Raw genomic sequence first — 16,737 nt, forward strand, 5'->3', positions numbered from 1 at the left:
CTTGTTGATTGTAGAGCCCTGGAGACTTCAGCAAATATAGGAGGCAGCCAGGTAGTGGTTACAGCAGGCCGTAGGTAAGACTCAGTACTATGCTTGCCTCAGGTTTGACCCATCCCAGTTTCAGTAGTGGTGGCCACAGCGGTGCTTATGTCACCCCTCATCTAGCTTTAGGAAGCTCAGCACAGAGGGAGGACTCTGGGAGAAAGTAAGGGAAGAGAGCAAGAGTCTTTGTTTGGTAATCCAGATAATTTTTCTGGATCTTATTCAAGACCACCAAGGTGGTACCTCTATGAGTCTGCAAGAACTACAGTGTTACTGGGCTTGGGATGCCCTTAATGTCGATATGGCTGCAGTGACCAAAAACTTAGATTATAACACCCAAGTCCCTTCAAATACCTGGAAAGCCTTTTCAAGGTGTACAAACTAGCCCAAACTGTGAAGACAACAATAAATACCCAACTCTTTGATGCCAAGACAGCAAGGAACATACACAAGCATCAAGATCACTTTGGAAAACACAACCTCACCAAATAAACTAAATAAGGTAGCAGGTGCCAATCCCAGAGAGACAGAGATATGTGACGTTTCAGACAGAGAATTCAAAATAGCTGTTTTGAGAAAACTCAAAGAAATTCAAGCTAACACAGAAAAGGGATTCAGAATCCTATCAGGTAAATTTAATAAAGAAATTGAAATAATTAAGTAGAATCCAGCAGAAATTCGGGAGCTGAAAAATGTAATTGACATACTGAAGAGTCTCTTAGTAGTAGAGTTGATCAAACAGAAGAAAGAATAAGTGAACTTGAAGACAGGTTACATGAAAATAAACAGTCAGAGAGGACAAAAGAAAGAAGAACAAAAAAGAATGAAGCACACCTACAAGACCTAGAAAATAGCCTCAAAAGTGCACATCTAAGAGGTATTGGCCTTAAAGAAAAGCTACAGAGAGAGAGACAGGGGTAGAAAGTTTATCCAAAGGGGGCAGGCACGGTGGTTCACGCCTGTGATCCCAGCACTTTGGGAGGCTGAGGCAGGTGGATCAGGTCAGGAGTTCAAGACCAGCCTGGCAAACACGGCAAAACCCTGTCTCAACTAAAACTACAAAAATTAGCCAGGCATGGTGGCAGCTGCCTGTAATCCCAGCTACTCAGGAGGCTGAGGCAGGAAAATCACTTGAACCTGACAGATGGAGGTTGCAGTGAGCCGAGATTGCGCCACTGCACTCCAGCCTGGGCGACAGAGCGAGACTTCATCTCAAAAAACAAAAAACAAAAAAAAAAAAAAAAAAAAAAAAGAGAGAGAGAGAGAAAGCTTATCCAAAGGGACAATAACAGAGAACTTTCCAAAACTAGGGAAACATACTATTATCCAAGTACAAGAAGATTATAGAACATCAAGCAGATTTAACCCAAAGAAGATTACCTCAAGGCACTTAAAATCAAACTCTATGTTTAAGAGACATAACTTAAAGTAATAAAAGCCTTCTATGACAAGCTCATAGCCAACATTATACTGAACAGGGAAAAGTTGAAAGCATTCCCCCTGAGAACTGGAATAAAACAAGGATGTCCACTTTCACCACTTCTGTTCAACATAGTACTGGAAGTCCTAGTCAGAGCAATCAGACAAGAGAAAGAAATAAAGGGCATCCAAATTGGTAAAGACGAAGTCAAACTGTTGCTGTTTGCTGATGATATGATCATATACCTAGAAAACCCTAAAGACCCATCCAAAAAGCTCTTAGAACTGGTAAAAGAATTCAGTAAAGTTTCAAGATACAAAATTAATGTCCAAAATCGGTAGCTCTGCTATACCAACAGCAACCAAGCTGAGAATCAAATCAACAACTCAACCCCTTTTACAATAGCTATAAAAATTAAATACATAAATACAATAAGGTACTTAAGAATATACCTACCCAAAGAGGTGAAAAACCTCTACAAGGAAAACTACAAAACACTGCTGAAAGAAATCACAGACGACACAAACAAATGGAAACACATCCCATGCTCATGGAAGGCCAGAATCAATATTGTGAAAATGATCATATTGCCAAAAGCAATCTACAAACTCAGTGCAATTCCCATCAAAATACTACCATTATTTTTCACAGAACTAGGAAAAACAATTCTAAAATTCATATGGAACCAAAAAAGAGCCCACATAGCCAAAGCAAGACTAAACAAAAACAAGAAATCTAGAGGCATCACATTACCCAACTTCAAACTATATACAAAGCCATAGTCACCAAAACAGCATAGTGCTGGTATAAAAATAGGCACATAGACCAACAGAACAGAACAGAAACCCAGAAATAAAACCAAATACTTGTAGCCAACTGATCTTCAGCAAAGCAAACAAAAACATAAAGTGGGGAAAGGAAACCCTTTTCTGCAAATGATGCTGGGATAATTGGTGACCCACATGCTGAATTAAACTGGATCCTCATCTCTCACCTTATACAAAAATCAACTCAAGTGCATCGAAGACTTAAATCTAAGATCTGAAACCATGAAAACTGTACAAGATAACACCGGAAAAAACCTAGACATTGGCTTAGGTAAAGACTTCGTGATCAAGAACCCAAAAGCAAATGTAACAGAAACAAAGAAAAATAGACGAGACTTAATTAAACTAAAAAGCTTCTGCACAGTAAAAGAAATAATCAGCAGAGTTAACAGACAACCCACTGAGTAGGAGAAAATCTTCACAATCTATACATCCGACAAAGGACTAATATCAAGAATCTACAAAGAACTCAAACAAATCAGCAAGAAAAAAAAAAAAAACCCATTGAAAAGTGGGCTTAGGACATGAATAGACAACTCTCAAAAGAATATATGCAAATGGCCAACAAACACATGGAAAAAATGCTCAACATGGCTAATTTTCAGGAAAATGTAAATCAAAACTACAATGCGATTCCACCTTACTCCTTCAAGAATGAACATAATCAAAAAACCAAAAAATAACAGATGTTGGCATGGATGTAGTGAAAAGGGAACACTTTCACACTGTTAGTAGAAATGTAAGCTAGTACAACCATTGTGGAAAACAGTGTGGAGATTCTTTAAAGAACTAAAAGTAGATCTACGATTTGATCCAGCAAGCTTACTACTAGGAAAAGCAATACCCACAGAAGAATAAGTCATTATACAAAAAAGATTCTTGCACATGCATATTTATAGCAGCATAATTTGTAATTGCAGAAATATAGAACCATCCTAAATGCCCATCAATCAACAAGAGAATAAATAAAATGGTGTATATACACATACACACACACACACACACACCATGGAAGAGTACTCAGCCATAAAAAGGAGCAAATAATGGTATTCACAGCAACCTGGATGGAACTGGAGACTACTATTCTAAGTAATGTAACTCAGGAATGGAAAATCAAATGTTGTATGTTCTCACTCATAAGTGGAAGCTAAGCTATGAGGACACAAAGGCGTAAGAATGATACACAGGACTTTGGGGATTCAGGGGAAAGGGTAGGAGGGGGTGAGGGATTAAAGACATTGGGTACAGGGTACACTGCTTGTTCACCTTCGAAGACACTTTCGCTGTAGTTCAGAGTCCTTTTCCATTCTATTTTAGTAGAGCAACAGCGAAGGAAGACACCTACTAAACAGCGAAGGAAGACACCTTCGCTGTAGTTCAGACTCCTTTTCCATTCTTCATCCACGCGCGGGGGAGTCGCGCGCCGCGGTCGCCCGGCGGGTAGGAACTACCATCCCAGCATCCTACGCGGCGCAGGGAAGGAAGCCCGGGAATGAGAGAAAGCGGCTCTGAGGGGATAGCGGGCCAGTGAGGGCCGCCCGTGTTTTGAAGCGGTTTTCGTCTCTTTCCGCTGGGGGCCTCGGAGCTCACGCTGGGTCGGGTCCCGGTAGCGCGAGGCGGTGCAGGGCGGGAAGGGGAGTCGTGGCGGCTGCGACGGCGGGGACAGCAGCGACGGCGGCGGCAGGGACAGCAGGAGCAGTGGTGCTGTCAGCACGGCCGTCGGAGACATGGGAGACCCGGGGTCGGAGGTGAGTAGTCGAGTGAGGGCGCTGGGGTTCTCAGAGGCGAACCGCGAAGGGTTTATGTTTTCTGTGGTCTGAGGCCTGGTGCTCCATCGCAGCCTCTGGGCGATACCTCTCCAGCCTCCTGGGCCGAGCCCAGCTCTGGGACCTGGTGCGTGTCTGAGCGAGGAACCCGCAGCAACAATGGCCGCCCGTCCCCCCGCACGGGGCCCGGCGTTCGTTGTGGCCCCGGCTGGGCCAGTGGGAGCGACGTTTTAAGGCAGGATTGCCCTTTGGTGTTGAGCTTGCGTTCCTTCTTCTGGAGTAGATAAGGGGAATTCTGAGAGGCTGGTACTGCGTTTTCAGCGTTGAGTCCCTGCAGCTCCGCACATGCTGTGGCAAGAGCCGACTGCTCGAGTTCTGTTCCTGGTCGGGTTTGCGTGAAATTGTGCTCAGTTCGTTTTCCTCAAGAGCTCTTTGTTTTTAATTGTTCCTTTCGGAAACGCTGTCTTCCTACAAGAATGTGGCTGAATAGATAAGCATGTTTTGGCTTGTTTTTATAGATAATAGAATCTGTCCCTCCAGCTGGCCCTGAGGCATCTGAGTCAACAACGGATGAAAATGAAGACGACATTCAGTTTGTCAGTGTAAGTAGCAACTGATGATTGGGTTTTTCCCAGAGTAAAAGACTATGGTGGGCCCTTATGTAATTTTACCTCACCTGGTCATTTAATGTTTATGAGTGTCTGATACATACTAGACACTGTGGAGCATGGCACAGGATTGGGATCTTTACCAAAAGAGCTGTCTGAGCCACCCCCGTAGCCATCACAAAGAGCATGGCCTAAAGAACGTGCTGTACACTAAATCTCACCCCCTACCTTTCATTTAGACTTAAGATAAAACGCTGGTCTCTAAGACGCTGTTTTGAAATGGAGCAAGAGTAACTTGTAAAGGCGACACGGAGGAAGGAGCAGCTAATGATGAGCAAGGTCGTAGAAAACAGGAAGGGTTGCGAGAGCCCAGAATCTTAGCGTTATGGTGCTTCTAACATGAAGACAAATAGCTTGAAGATTTCGCTAACCTCTGAGATCATCATGTTACAGCATAGTACAGTTGATGCTCATAATGAAGAATCCTGCATCACTGGGAACATGCTCTATTTTTCTGAGTTTCTTCCCTTTGGGACAGTAGTTTCCAAGCCTTAGTAAGTATAGACAGGCAGATTCCTGGGCCCCGCTGCAGACCTACCGAATCAGAATTTCAAGGTGGGGCCTAGGAATTCTCATTTTCAGACAAGTGCAGGGACATGTGGATTTCTGAGCACACTTTGTACAGCATTGGTTTCCAAAGCAGAAGGGGGTGTTTTATGATGTATTTTGGGATGATTTTCATCCATAGTTATTGGAGTTTTAGAAAGGCTTTGTGTAAAGTGGTATCTCAACTACTAGGCAGAAAATAGTTCTGTCCCAAACTCCTCTTTTGGAATGCCGTAGTTAGTTGCAGTTTGGTATTCAAGCTGTAGAAGTTTTCTTTAATGGAGTGTCTAATGTTTCTGTGTTTTTTAGTTTTTGTAGGTTTAGGGTGACTTTGTAAGTCACTTGTTTTTTAAATAAAAATTTCCTCCCTAAACATTGTTTTGTTAACATCGTTGTTTTCGTTTTGTGTAGAAGTTCTTTATACTGTCACTTTCTGGACATTTTTCCCAATTCATATTGTGTGTATATTTTGTTCCTGACATTTAGGAACCTTTCTAAATATTGATGGTACCAAGGGGGATTATTTGCCTACTCTGCCTTCACGGTTATGGAGTAAGCAACGTAACTCGAAATCGAAGAGCAGTGGTTTCTGGTTTTTTTTAATGAGAAACATTTGGGAGGAGGATTTCATGGGTCTTTAGGAAAAATAATTTTGGTTCCTCTTAACTGGTATAAAAACAGGAATAATTGGGACAGATGATCTTGATGAGTTTTTGTGCATCTGTATGTAGAAGTGACACTCGTCTGATTCATGATCCATGTATCGTTGAGAAACACAGATGGGCTGTACAAAATTAAGTTTGGAAAAGTAAATAGGTATAGATTTGTGTAATATCCTGAGGAACAAATCACTATATTTTAAATTCTGAGTTAATATATAGGCTGTGTTTAGCTGAGGTTTAAATTACTTTAAATTTTATTTTAAATATAAATATTCTTCTGCATCTTTTCATAAAATATTTTGTGTATCCAGCATGATAGAACCCTTTATATTTAACCCTGTTCAAAATAGAGGATCAAAGGTTTGACAGCTCTTATATGGAAAAGTGACTTACATGCTGTCAGTGTAATTGCAGTACCAGAAAGAACATAGTAAAACATCCCTGTTGCATTTCAGTGGTGCCACGTAAAAGACAATAACTTAATTCTACTTTAAAATGCACTCAGAGACAACTTTCCTTTGTAACCCCATCCTATACTGGGCTCTACCAGGATATGCTTATTTCTCTGTGTTTTTTATAGTACCATCCAGTAAAGATGCAATGCTGCTGGCTATAGTTCTCTATTTGTGGGTTCTTCATATTAAAAGAAAAAAAAATGTGTTACGTCTTGATATATTCTGCTTTGGATTCCTTAGTCTTTTCATATAAATGTTGATTATCCAGGCTTCATTCTGCATTGTGGCACAGAATCCTCTTTGTGTTCTGTCATGTACCTAGCCTCCAAAATAAACAATATGCTGAAAGAAAGGAATGATGAAAGATTTGGGGATATAAAAAGAGCCCTTACCTTGATGTAAATTTTATTGAAATATAGTACATATACAGGGAAGTTTACTTCCTCCTTGCCATCGCTATTTTTGTACCACATTGCCATTTGTCTAGATTGATTATCTTGTTTGTATTCTTCCCACATACTCTCCTATGTGGTTAACCTTCTTGAAACAGCTCTAATAATGTTCCCATCTTGATGTTATTTATTGATTCCTTTGCCTATAGAATAAAATCTAGACTTTTGACTAGGGCATTTATGGCCTGGTCTATGATGAGGGTAGTGTATATGTAAAGAAAGGATCAAGAAGATTCAGAGTTTGATGTTTGGCTGTATAATGATGTGGAGGATAAAGCAGGGTTATCAAAGACCTTCGTTATTTTGAAGTTAGCTATCTAAGAGATTACTGATAATCGTTTCAGTTAAAAAAAAATTGTACTATGAAATCTATATCTTTTTTTTTTAATGAGGTAGAGCCAGGGGTGGGTTTTTCCACTGTGTTGCCCAGGCTGGAGTTGAACTCCTGGGCTCAAGTGATCCTCCTGCCTCAACCTCCTGAGCAGCTGAGACTGGCACTGTGCCTAGCTGAAATCTGTATCTTTTTAAATCAATGTCTGTGCTATTTCCCATTTTGAAAGGAATCTACATGCAGGAACATTATTACATGTTAATGTACTCTGACTCTTTTCCCATGCTTTTTTTTTTTTTGAGACAGTGTCTTGCTCTAAATTTTATCTAGGCTGGAATGTGATGGCATAATTATAGCTCACTGTAGCCCCACCTTCCTGGGCTCCAGTGATCCTCTCACCTCAGCCTCCCAAGTAGCTGGGATTACAGGTGTGAGCCACAACACCAATCTGATTTTTTATTTTTGTAGAGTTGGGGTCTCACTATGTTGCCCGGGCTGGTCTTGAACTTCTGAGCTCAAGTGATCCTCCTGCCTTGGCCTCCCAGTGTGCTAGGATTACAAGTATGAGCCATTGCTCCCAGCCCCTTTGCCCCTTTTGTTTCTAATTAGTCTGTGCCACTTGCAAGATTTTCTTGAGAATCTTTGCCGATTCCAACTAAAAAAATCTCCCACTAATTGTTAAATTTAAGTTTAATTTGAATGATTGTTCATGACTTGTAAATTTGCCCACTTCCTTTTTAGGAAGGACCATCGAGACCTGTTCTTGAATACATCGATCTGGTCTGTGGTGATAATGAAAACCCTAGCACCTATTATAGTGATGTAAGCACATTATATTTGTGTTTGTTCAGTTTTCTTGTTAAGTGCAGTAGTGTGTTGGAGGTGGCTTGAACTGGATCATAAGAACTAATTGTTGGCCAGGCATGGTGGCTCTCGCCTGTAATCTCAGCACTTTGTGAGGCTGAGGCGGTTGGACCACTTGAGGCCAGGAGTTCGAGACCAGCCTGGCCAACAAGGTGAAACCGCCGTCTCTACTAAAAATACAAAAAATTAGCCAGGCATGGTGGCACGTGCCTATAATCCCTGCTACTCGGGAGGCTGAGGCAGGAGAATAGCTTGAACCTGGGAGGTGAAGGTTGCAGTGAACCGAGATTGTGCTATTGTGCTCCACCCTGGGCAACAGAGCAAGACTCCGTCTCAAAAAAAAAAAAAAATCTAGTTGTTAAACTTTCAGAAATTTTGTGAGCTGATTGTAAACAGAGCAGTTATTACAAATTAAAGTATATAAATGTACAAGTACATAAATGTTCATTATATTTAACGTAATACTTAATACATCGTTTCTTGCTATCTGTGCACTTGAGGTTATTTGCATCTATTGGTAGGAAAACTATTAATAAATAGTGTCCTGCTGCAGTATTGGTAGAACATTACCCCATTGTAATCAGTAAAATACAAACTAGAGTTTGAGTTATTATTTGTTGATTAAATTTAAGAAAGTGAAGGATAGAATGTTAATGCAGATTAAATTTTAAAGTGTGATGTGTCTCTGCTAGACTAAATGCGATACAAAAAATTGAGGAAGTTGCGTTGCAATATTCCAAAACTCAGCCAGGCATGATGGCTCACACCTGTAATCCCAGCACTTTGGGAGGCCAAGGCTGGCAGATCACTTGAGGTCAGGAGTTCGAGACCAGCCTGCCCAATATAGTGAAACCTCATCTCTACCAAAGATACCAAAATTAGCTGGGCATGGTGGTGCATGCCTATAGTCCCAACTAATCAGCTGGTGTGGTGGCGTGTGCCTATAATTTCAGCTACTCGGGAAGCAGAGACATGAGAATTGCTTGAACCCGGGAGGTGGAGGTTACAGTGCACTGAGATCGCACCACTGCACTCCAGCTTGGGTGACACAGCAAGACTCCATCTCAAAAAAAAAAAAATTTTTTTTAACTCTTCATTAGTTCAGAAGGATGTTGATGTCATTGATGAATGAGTAAAACTCTAATATATGTCTTTATTGTTTCACTTTCATCTTATTCATTAATGTAATTGAAAATATTATCCACCCTTCATGTTGCTACTACAGTCAGCCCTTCATATACTGTGGGTTCCACATCCGTGGATTCAGCCAACTGTAGATGGAAAATATTTTTTAAAATAATAAATAAAAATACAATAATAAAAAACACATTAAAAAGTAATATAAAGACTATTTTGTGGCATATTATATTAAGTATTAAAAATAATCTAGAAATGACTTAATGTATACGGGAGGATATGCAAAGGTTGAGTGCAAATACTTCATTTTATATAAGGGACTTGAGCATGGGAGGATGTTGCTATGGGGAGGTGCAAATAGCATACTTATTTGCAAATCATATGACCAACCTTTTTGCTAATTGGATGATAATAATTCATAGTCAAATTTTGTGAAACTGTTGTTGGTTGTAGAATTTTAAAAATTAATAGTGGTTTTTTCAAGAAATAGCAAGTTATATTGATGTTATAGATATAAACTGAAAATCAGGTTAAATGTTTAAGTTTAAAATTTATTTCCAAAATTAGATAAAGAATCACTAAGAGAACTTTTTACATTATTTTTGAATTTTACTTACATATGTAAAATTATTTTTCAGATTCTGTTTCCTAAAATGCCAAAACGACAGGGTGATTTTTTGCATTTTTTAAATATGAAGAAGGTGAAAACAGACACAGAAAATAATGAAGTGAGCAAAAATCATTGTGAATTGTCTAAGGCAAAGGAACCACATTTCGAGTATATTGAACAACCAATCATTGAAGAAAAGCCATCACGTTCATCAAAGGAAGAAATAGATAATCTTGTGCTTCCAGATTGTTGGAATGAAAAACAAGCATTTATGTTTACAGAGCAATACAAATGGCTTGAAATAAAAGAAGGTAAATTAGGATGTAAGGATTGTTCAACAGTTCGGCATTTGGGATCGAAAGCAGAAAAGCATGTCCATGTGTCCAAGGAATGGATTGCATATTTAGTAACCCCTAATGGCAGTAATAAAACTACTAGGCAAGCTTCTCTACGAAAAAAAATTAGGGAACATGATGTTTCTAAAGCCCATGGTAAAATTCAGGATTTGTTAAAGGAATCAACAAATGATTCAATTTCTAATTTAGTGCATAAACAAAATAATAAAAATATCGATGCTACTGTAAAAGTTTTCAATACTGTTTACAGTTTAGTAAAACATAATAGACCTTTATCTGATATTGAGGGGGCAATAGAATTACAGGAAAAAAATGGAGAGGTAAATTGTTTGAATACACGTTACAGTGCAACAAGAATAGCAGAACATATTGCAAAAGAAATGAAGATGAAGATATTTAAGAATATTATAGAAGAGAATGCCAAAATCTGTATCATAATTGATGAGGCATCTACAGTTTCAAAGAAAAGCACCCTAGTGATTTATCTCCAGTGCACAATTCAGTCAGCTCCTGCACCTGTTATGTTATTTGTGGCTTTAAAAGAATTGGTGTCAACTACAGCAGAGTATATTTTCAATACATTATTGACTACTTTAAATGATTGTGGTTTTACAAATGAATATTTGAAAGCAAATTTAATTGCATTTTGTTCTGATGGTGCTAATACAATCCTGGGAAGAAAGTCTGGAGTAGCTACAAAATTGTTAGAAAATTTTCCTGAAATCATCATTTGGAACTGTTTAAATCATCGATTACAATTGTCACTTGATGATTCTATATCTGAAATAAAACAAATTAATCATTTTAAAATATTTCTTGATAAAATTTATTCTATTTATCATCAACCTAATAAAAATCAAACCAACCCTCTAGGAACTGTAGCTAAAGAACTTGAAACTGAAATTATTAAAATTGGTCGGGTAATGGGACCAAGATGGGCAGCATGTAGTTTACAAGCTGCTACTGCTGTATGGCATGCATATCCTATATTATATATGCATTTTTCTCATTCTTTCTGTGGTTTGGCAAAGAGATTAGCTAACATTAATTTCTTACAAGACCTTGCTTTAATGATTGACATTCTTGAAGAATTTTCAGTACTTTCAACTGCATTACAGTCAAGATCAACTAATATTCAGAAAGCACAAAAATTGATCAAACGTACCATAAGAGCTTTGGAAAATTTAAAAATTGGTACTGGAAAGTATGAATCTCAAATTGAAGATTTGATCAAGTCAGATAAGTTTAAAGATATTCCATTTAATAAAAACAATAAATTTAATGCTCTTCCTAGGAATATATTACTAGACAATATAATTCAGCACATGAACCTACGCCTTTTATCTGACGGAAACCATGAAAGTATTTTTAATTACTTTGATTTGCTAGAACCTTCTACATGGCCTTATGAAGAAATAACTTCACCATGGATAGCTGGTGAAAAAAAATTATTTCATTTGTGTGAAATTTTAAAATGTGAAGTTGATTTGAATGATTTTCGGGAATTTGTAAATAATAATATAAAATCAAACAATGTTTCAATTCCTGCAACTATACAAAAAGCTAAAAAGATAGTTAGCACCATTGCAATCAATAGTGCTGAAGCTGAAAGGGGTTTCCATTTAATGAACATAATTTGTACAAGGGTGAGAAATAGTTTGACAATAGATCATGTGTCAGATTTAATGACAATAAATTTATTGGGGAAAGAACTAGCAGATTGGGATGCAACACCATTTGTAAAATCCTGGTCAAATTGCAACCACAGGTTGGCTACAGATACAAGAGTTCGGCAAAAGTCAACAAAAGTCTTCCATGAGAATCAATTGGCTTTATGGAACTTACAATAGAATATTGTATATGTTTTTTATCATCTGTAAATTATGTACTGCACATCCTTTATGTACATAAAGTTTTTTTTTTTTCTTTTTTTTTGGAAAGCCAGTTAAACTTTTGTCAGCACGTTGCTGTTTAAAAGGCGTTCTCTAAGAAGATAATCTTGAAGATTGGTTTTAGGAGCTATAGGTTTTTAGACATTGGCCCATGTTTCCTAGAATGGGTCATAATACGTATTCCATGAAGTTCTGTACAGAACAAACACTATTTATAATTTTGTACTGTTTTACTTTAAGGATGCAAAAAATAACAGGACTCAGATATCTAAGTTCTAAGCCCTGGAGGTTATATCAAATAAAAGAGAAATGGAATAAAAACTATAAGCCTTTTGGCTCTTGTCTTTCTCATTTAAGGACTAAAAGTAAAATTTTAATGTATTTAATTTTACCTAAGAAAACTGAAACGATGTAAAATATTTTTCTGCTTAGCTTTACTGTTTTTCAGGTGGACATTTTACTCTGTTACCTTGCATAAGATATGGTTGTTGTAGTGTGCCTGTCAAACTTGTGTGTCATTTCCAGTATTGAATATAAACGTATTGCTCATAGATATGATACTGCTGTCAGCAGATGGATTCAATGCAAGTTATTTTTTCTATGAATTGATGTAACATCATGTGTATCAGAATATTTTATGCAAACAACAGGAATTACAGTGATTCCTGTGTAAATTGTAACTGGTAATTGAAATACTTATTTTAATCATGATTAAATTATTTTTCTAGTTTACACATGAATATGAGCAAATTTTTAAATTTAAAATGAAGGCATACTGAAAAAGAATCAAGTGGAGATGCAGAACCTAGTACAACTGGAACAGTAAAGAGACTCGAAGGTATGTTGCAGATTTGACAATGAATGGCAATTGCAGTTTGCTGTGGCAGAGCAAAACAAGCTGCTGTTTAAGAAACAATTAAAGATGAAGTAGGAAAATTGAGACTTCAGCAGATGTAGAATGAATTGGGTAAATTATATTTCATATGCCAAAAAGAATCAATGAAATTAAGTCACCTGAAATCAGAATTAACAAGAGTTTTTAAAAACAATTTTAGAAGGAACTAAAGTTGTAAGTTTGGCCAGATGTGAAATAGCTGAGATTCTTTTTTTGATGTTATTTTTTTCAAGAAGGAGTTTCGCTCTTGTTCCCCAGGCTGGAGTGCAATGGCGCAGTCTTGGCTCACTGCAGCCTCTGCCTCCCGGGTTCAAGCGATTCTCCTCCCTCAGCCTCCCAAGTAGCTAGGATTACAGGTGTGGTGCCACCACACCTGGCTAATTTTTTTGTTGTTGTTGGTGTTGAGACAAAGTCTCACTCTGTCACCCAGGCTGGAGTGCAGTGGTGCAGTCTCGGCTCACTGCAACTTCCACCTCCCGGGTTCAAGCAATTCTCCTGCCTCAGCCTCACAAGTAGCTGGGATTACAGGTGCCTGCCACCATGGCTGGCTAATTTTTTGTATTTTTAGTAAAGATGGAGTTCCGCCTTGTTGGCCAGGCTGGTCTGAAAGGTCCTGACCTCAGGTGATCCGCCCATCTCGGCCTCTCAAAGTGCTGGGATTACAAGAGTGAGCCACCATGCCCAGCAGAATAGCTGAGATTCTTGCGTGAAAGAATTAGGGGTTTTTTTTGGATGGGAGAGGGGAAGGTCTTGCTATATCACCCAGGCTGGACTGCAATGGCTCACTGCAGCCTCTTCCTCCTGGGCTCAAGCAGTCCTCCCACCTCTCCCCTGAGTAGCTGGGAATACAGGTACATGCCACCACAACCAGCTAATTTTTATCTCTTTCTGTAGAAATGGGGTTTTGCCATGTTGCCCAGGTTGATATTGAATTCCTGGGCTCAAGCAGCCTTCCTGCCTTGGCCTCCCAAAGTGCTGGGATTATAGGCATGAACCACCATGCCTGGCCGAGAACTAGTTTTAAATGGATAAATGTGAAAATATTTCAGTTGATGAAATTGTTAGAAAATTATGAGTAAAAGCCTAAATAAGATGTGTTATTAAAAAGAACAAGGCCTTGCCGGGCGTGGTGGCTCATGCCTGTAATCCCAGCACTTTGGGAGGCCGAGGCAGGTGGATCACAAGGTCAGGAAATCGAGACCATCCTAGCTAACATGGTGAATCCCATCTCTACTACAAAAAATTAGCCAGGCGTAGTGGCATGTGCCTGTAGTCCCAGCTACTTGGGAGACTGGGGTAGGAGAATCGCTTGACTCCAGGAGGCAGAGGTTGCAGTGAGTCGAGATCACACCACTGCACTCCGGCCTGTGTGACAGAGTGAGGCTTTGTCTCAAAAAAAAAATCCAGCCAGAGTGACAGAGCAAGACAAAATTTTGTCTCAAAAAAAAAAAAAAAAAAAAAATAAGGCTTTTTGTTAAGCCACCAAACAATTGCTTTTAGAATATAGGACCTAGCAATATTAAAGATTAATTGATTCTAAATCTGAAAAATCATAAGTACATTTCTGTAGTTTTAGAGCAGTTTCATAATTTGAGAAACTACCCAACTAACACACTATGTTGTGTCTCATAGGACTTAAAAATTATGAAGAAATGATTTCAACTGATGGCTTCAAAAGTCAAGTTTATGGCCGGGTGCAATGGCTCACACCTGTAATCCCAGCACTTCGGGAGGCCAAGGCGGGTGGATCACCTGAGGTCAGGAGTTTGAGACTAGCCTCACCAACAAAGTGAAACCCCACCTCTACTGAAAATACAAAAATTAGCCAGGCATGGAGGCAGGTGCCTGTAGTCCCAGCTACTCGGGAGGCTGAGACAGGAGAATTGCTTGAACCCGAGAGGCGGAGGTTGCAGTGAGTCAAAATCGCGCCACTGCGCTCCAGCCTGAGCGATGGAGCGAGACTCCATCTCAAAAAAAAAAAAAGGCAAATTTATGCAGCTTTTTTTTTAATAATTAACTTTTAATTATTATTATCATTATTATTATTTTGAGACAGGGTCTTATTTTGTCGCCCAGGCAGTGGCACGATCTTGGCTCACTGCAACCTCTGCTTCTAGGCTCAAGTGATCCTCCCACCTCAGCTTCCCAAGTAATAGGGATTACAGGCACATGCCACCACCATCGGCTAGTTTTTGTATTTTTGGTAGAGACAAGGTTTCCCCATGTTGCCCAGGCTAGCCTCAAACTCCCTGGTTCAAGTGATCCACCTGCCTTGGCCTCCCAAAATGCCGATAGTACAGGGATCTGCGCCCATCTCATGATAGTACACTGCGCCCATCTCATGCAACTGTTTTAAAATCTCTACCCATGTTATAACAGTTTCAGCTAAATGAGAAAAAAACTACTTTCTGTCACAATAAATGGCACTCCAGCTAAGTTAGGTTAAAAAAAATCAGATTCCATTAGAATTTTAAAACAAACTTGATGTTTCTGTTATTTCTTCATTCCACTAAATGATATGGTTTGACAATATTTATGCTCAGTTTTTAAAAAATAGTCTCTACAACAAATTGTCACTTGTTGGGTACAATTAAGTGCTCATTGTATAAGTGCACATGGTACAAATCAACACCAGCTTATAGGATTGCGGAAAGAATTAAGAGATTAATTTAGTGATCTTATGTACCCTGTTGGTCATATTGTGGAAGAGCTCTACAAAACTTACTGTACTGTTAACTCCAAGATTTTCTTCCAGTAACAGGAATGCTAGCCAGATGTTTAATAATCAAAGACCAAAAATGGCAGTTTAATTTTTCTACCCAATATCCTATGGCATATGAATGATCTAAATTTGAAGCTCCAAGGATAGGAAAAAGCTTACATGTGCCTGTCCTAGACAAGTACTAGAGTTTATATTGAAATCAAAACTTCTAAAAATAAAAATCAGTAAGATTAATTTTACTCATTTTTCTAACATGAGTCAGTATGCTTGAATTTTTCATTGTATTTGATAATGTCATGTAAATTTACTGTAAAAACAGAAAAAAATTTAAAATGCATTATTGATTAAATTTAGGGTTGCTTTTCAGTATACTCAGTAACTCTGAAGTCAGTGTTAACAGTACTGAGCTTACATAAGATTTATTGAATTTACCTAACTTAGGCAAATGTTTTCAAACTGATATGCTTTTGGTCCGAAGTCAAATCAATTATTTTGAAAAAGATAAATGGGATTTTTTTTAGTGTGGATATGAAAAATAAAAGAAAATGATAACTATGTTTGGAACAATTTGGGTTTGTGAGTCTACTTTGTCATCGGTGAATTTTATGAAATGTATATACACATCAAGTATGATGAAAACAGGAATTGAGATGTGCCTTAGGTGTGAAATACACATTAGATTTTAAAGACTTAACGTGCAAATTATCACATTTAATAACTATGTTGATAATATGTTGAAATAATATTTTGGATATATTTGGTTAAATAAAATAATCACTGTATTTTAGAATTACATATGTGGGCCAGGCACAGTGGCTCACACCTGTAATCTCAGCACTTTGCGAGGCAGAGGTGAGCGGATCATGAGGTCAGGGGATCGAGACCATCCTGACTAACATGGTGAAATCCCATCTCTACTAAAAATATAAAAAATTAGCCGGGCGTGGTGGTGGGCGTCTGCAGTCCCAGCTACTCAGGAGGCTGAGGCGGGAGTATAGCATGTACCCAGGAGGTGGAGCTTGCAGTGAGCCGAGATCACCCCACTGCACTCCAGCCTGGGCGACAGAGCGAGACTCCGTCTCCAAAAAAAAA

The 16,737-nt window shown here is 38.7% G+C and overlaps 1 protein-coding gene across 5 annotated transcripts; it reads left to right on the forward strand.

The window, feature by feature from the left end:
* Positions 1 to 3,768: 3,768 nt before the first annotated feature.
* On the forward strand, positions 3,769 to 12,351 carry KIAA1586 (KIAA1586 ortholog). 5 transcript variants are annotated; one of them, XM_012002061.1, is made up of 4 exons: positions 3,769 to 4,037; positions 4,574 to 4,657; positions 7,911 to 7,991; positions 9,809 to 12,351. In XM_012002061.1, the coding sequence occupies exons 1-4, from the start codon at positions 4,017 to 4,019 to the stop codon at positions 11,984 to 11,986; spliced, it is 2,364 nt and encodes a 787-aa protein (XP_011857451.1). In that variant the 5' UTR covers positions 3,769 to 4,016; the 3' UTR covers positions 11,987 to 12,351. The 5 variants fall into 5 exon arrangements, with proteins under 5 accessions (XP_011857451.1, XP_011857454.1, XP_011857452.1 ...); XM_012002064.1 differs by having other exon boundaries at positions 4,596 to 4,657; XM_012002063.1 differs by having other exon boundaries at positions 4,008 to 4,182.
* Positions 12,352 to 16,737: the final 4,386 nt, after the last annotated feature.

The sequence above is a fragment of the Mandrillus leucophaeus genome, unplaced genomic scaffold (assembly GCF_000951045.1).
Source record: "Mandrillus leucophaeus isolate KB7577 unplaced genomic scaffold, Mleu.le_1.0 Scaffold676, whole genome shotgun sequence".
Lineage (NCBI taxonomy): Eukaryota > Metazoa > Chordata > Mammalia > Primates > Cercopithecidae > Mandrillus > Mandrillus leucophaeus.

Bases quoted from the DNA above. Each gene is read 5' to 3' on its own strand.
- KIAA1586 (XM_012002061.1), top strand. From the start codon at position 4,017: ATGGGAGACCCGGGGTCGGAG. The intron at 4,658-7,910 runs GTAAGTAGCAAC...CTTCCTTTTTAG, and splicing joins ACGACATTCAGTTTGTCAGT to GAAGGACCATCGAGACCTGT. The intron at 7,992-9,808 runs GTAAGCACATTA...ATTATTTTTCAG, and splicing joins CTAGCACCTATTATAGTGAT to ATTCTGTTTCCTAAAATGCC.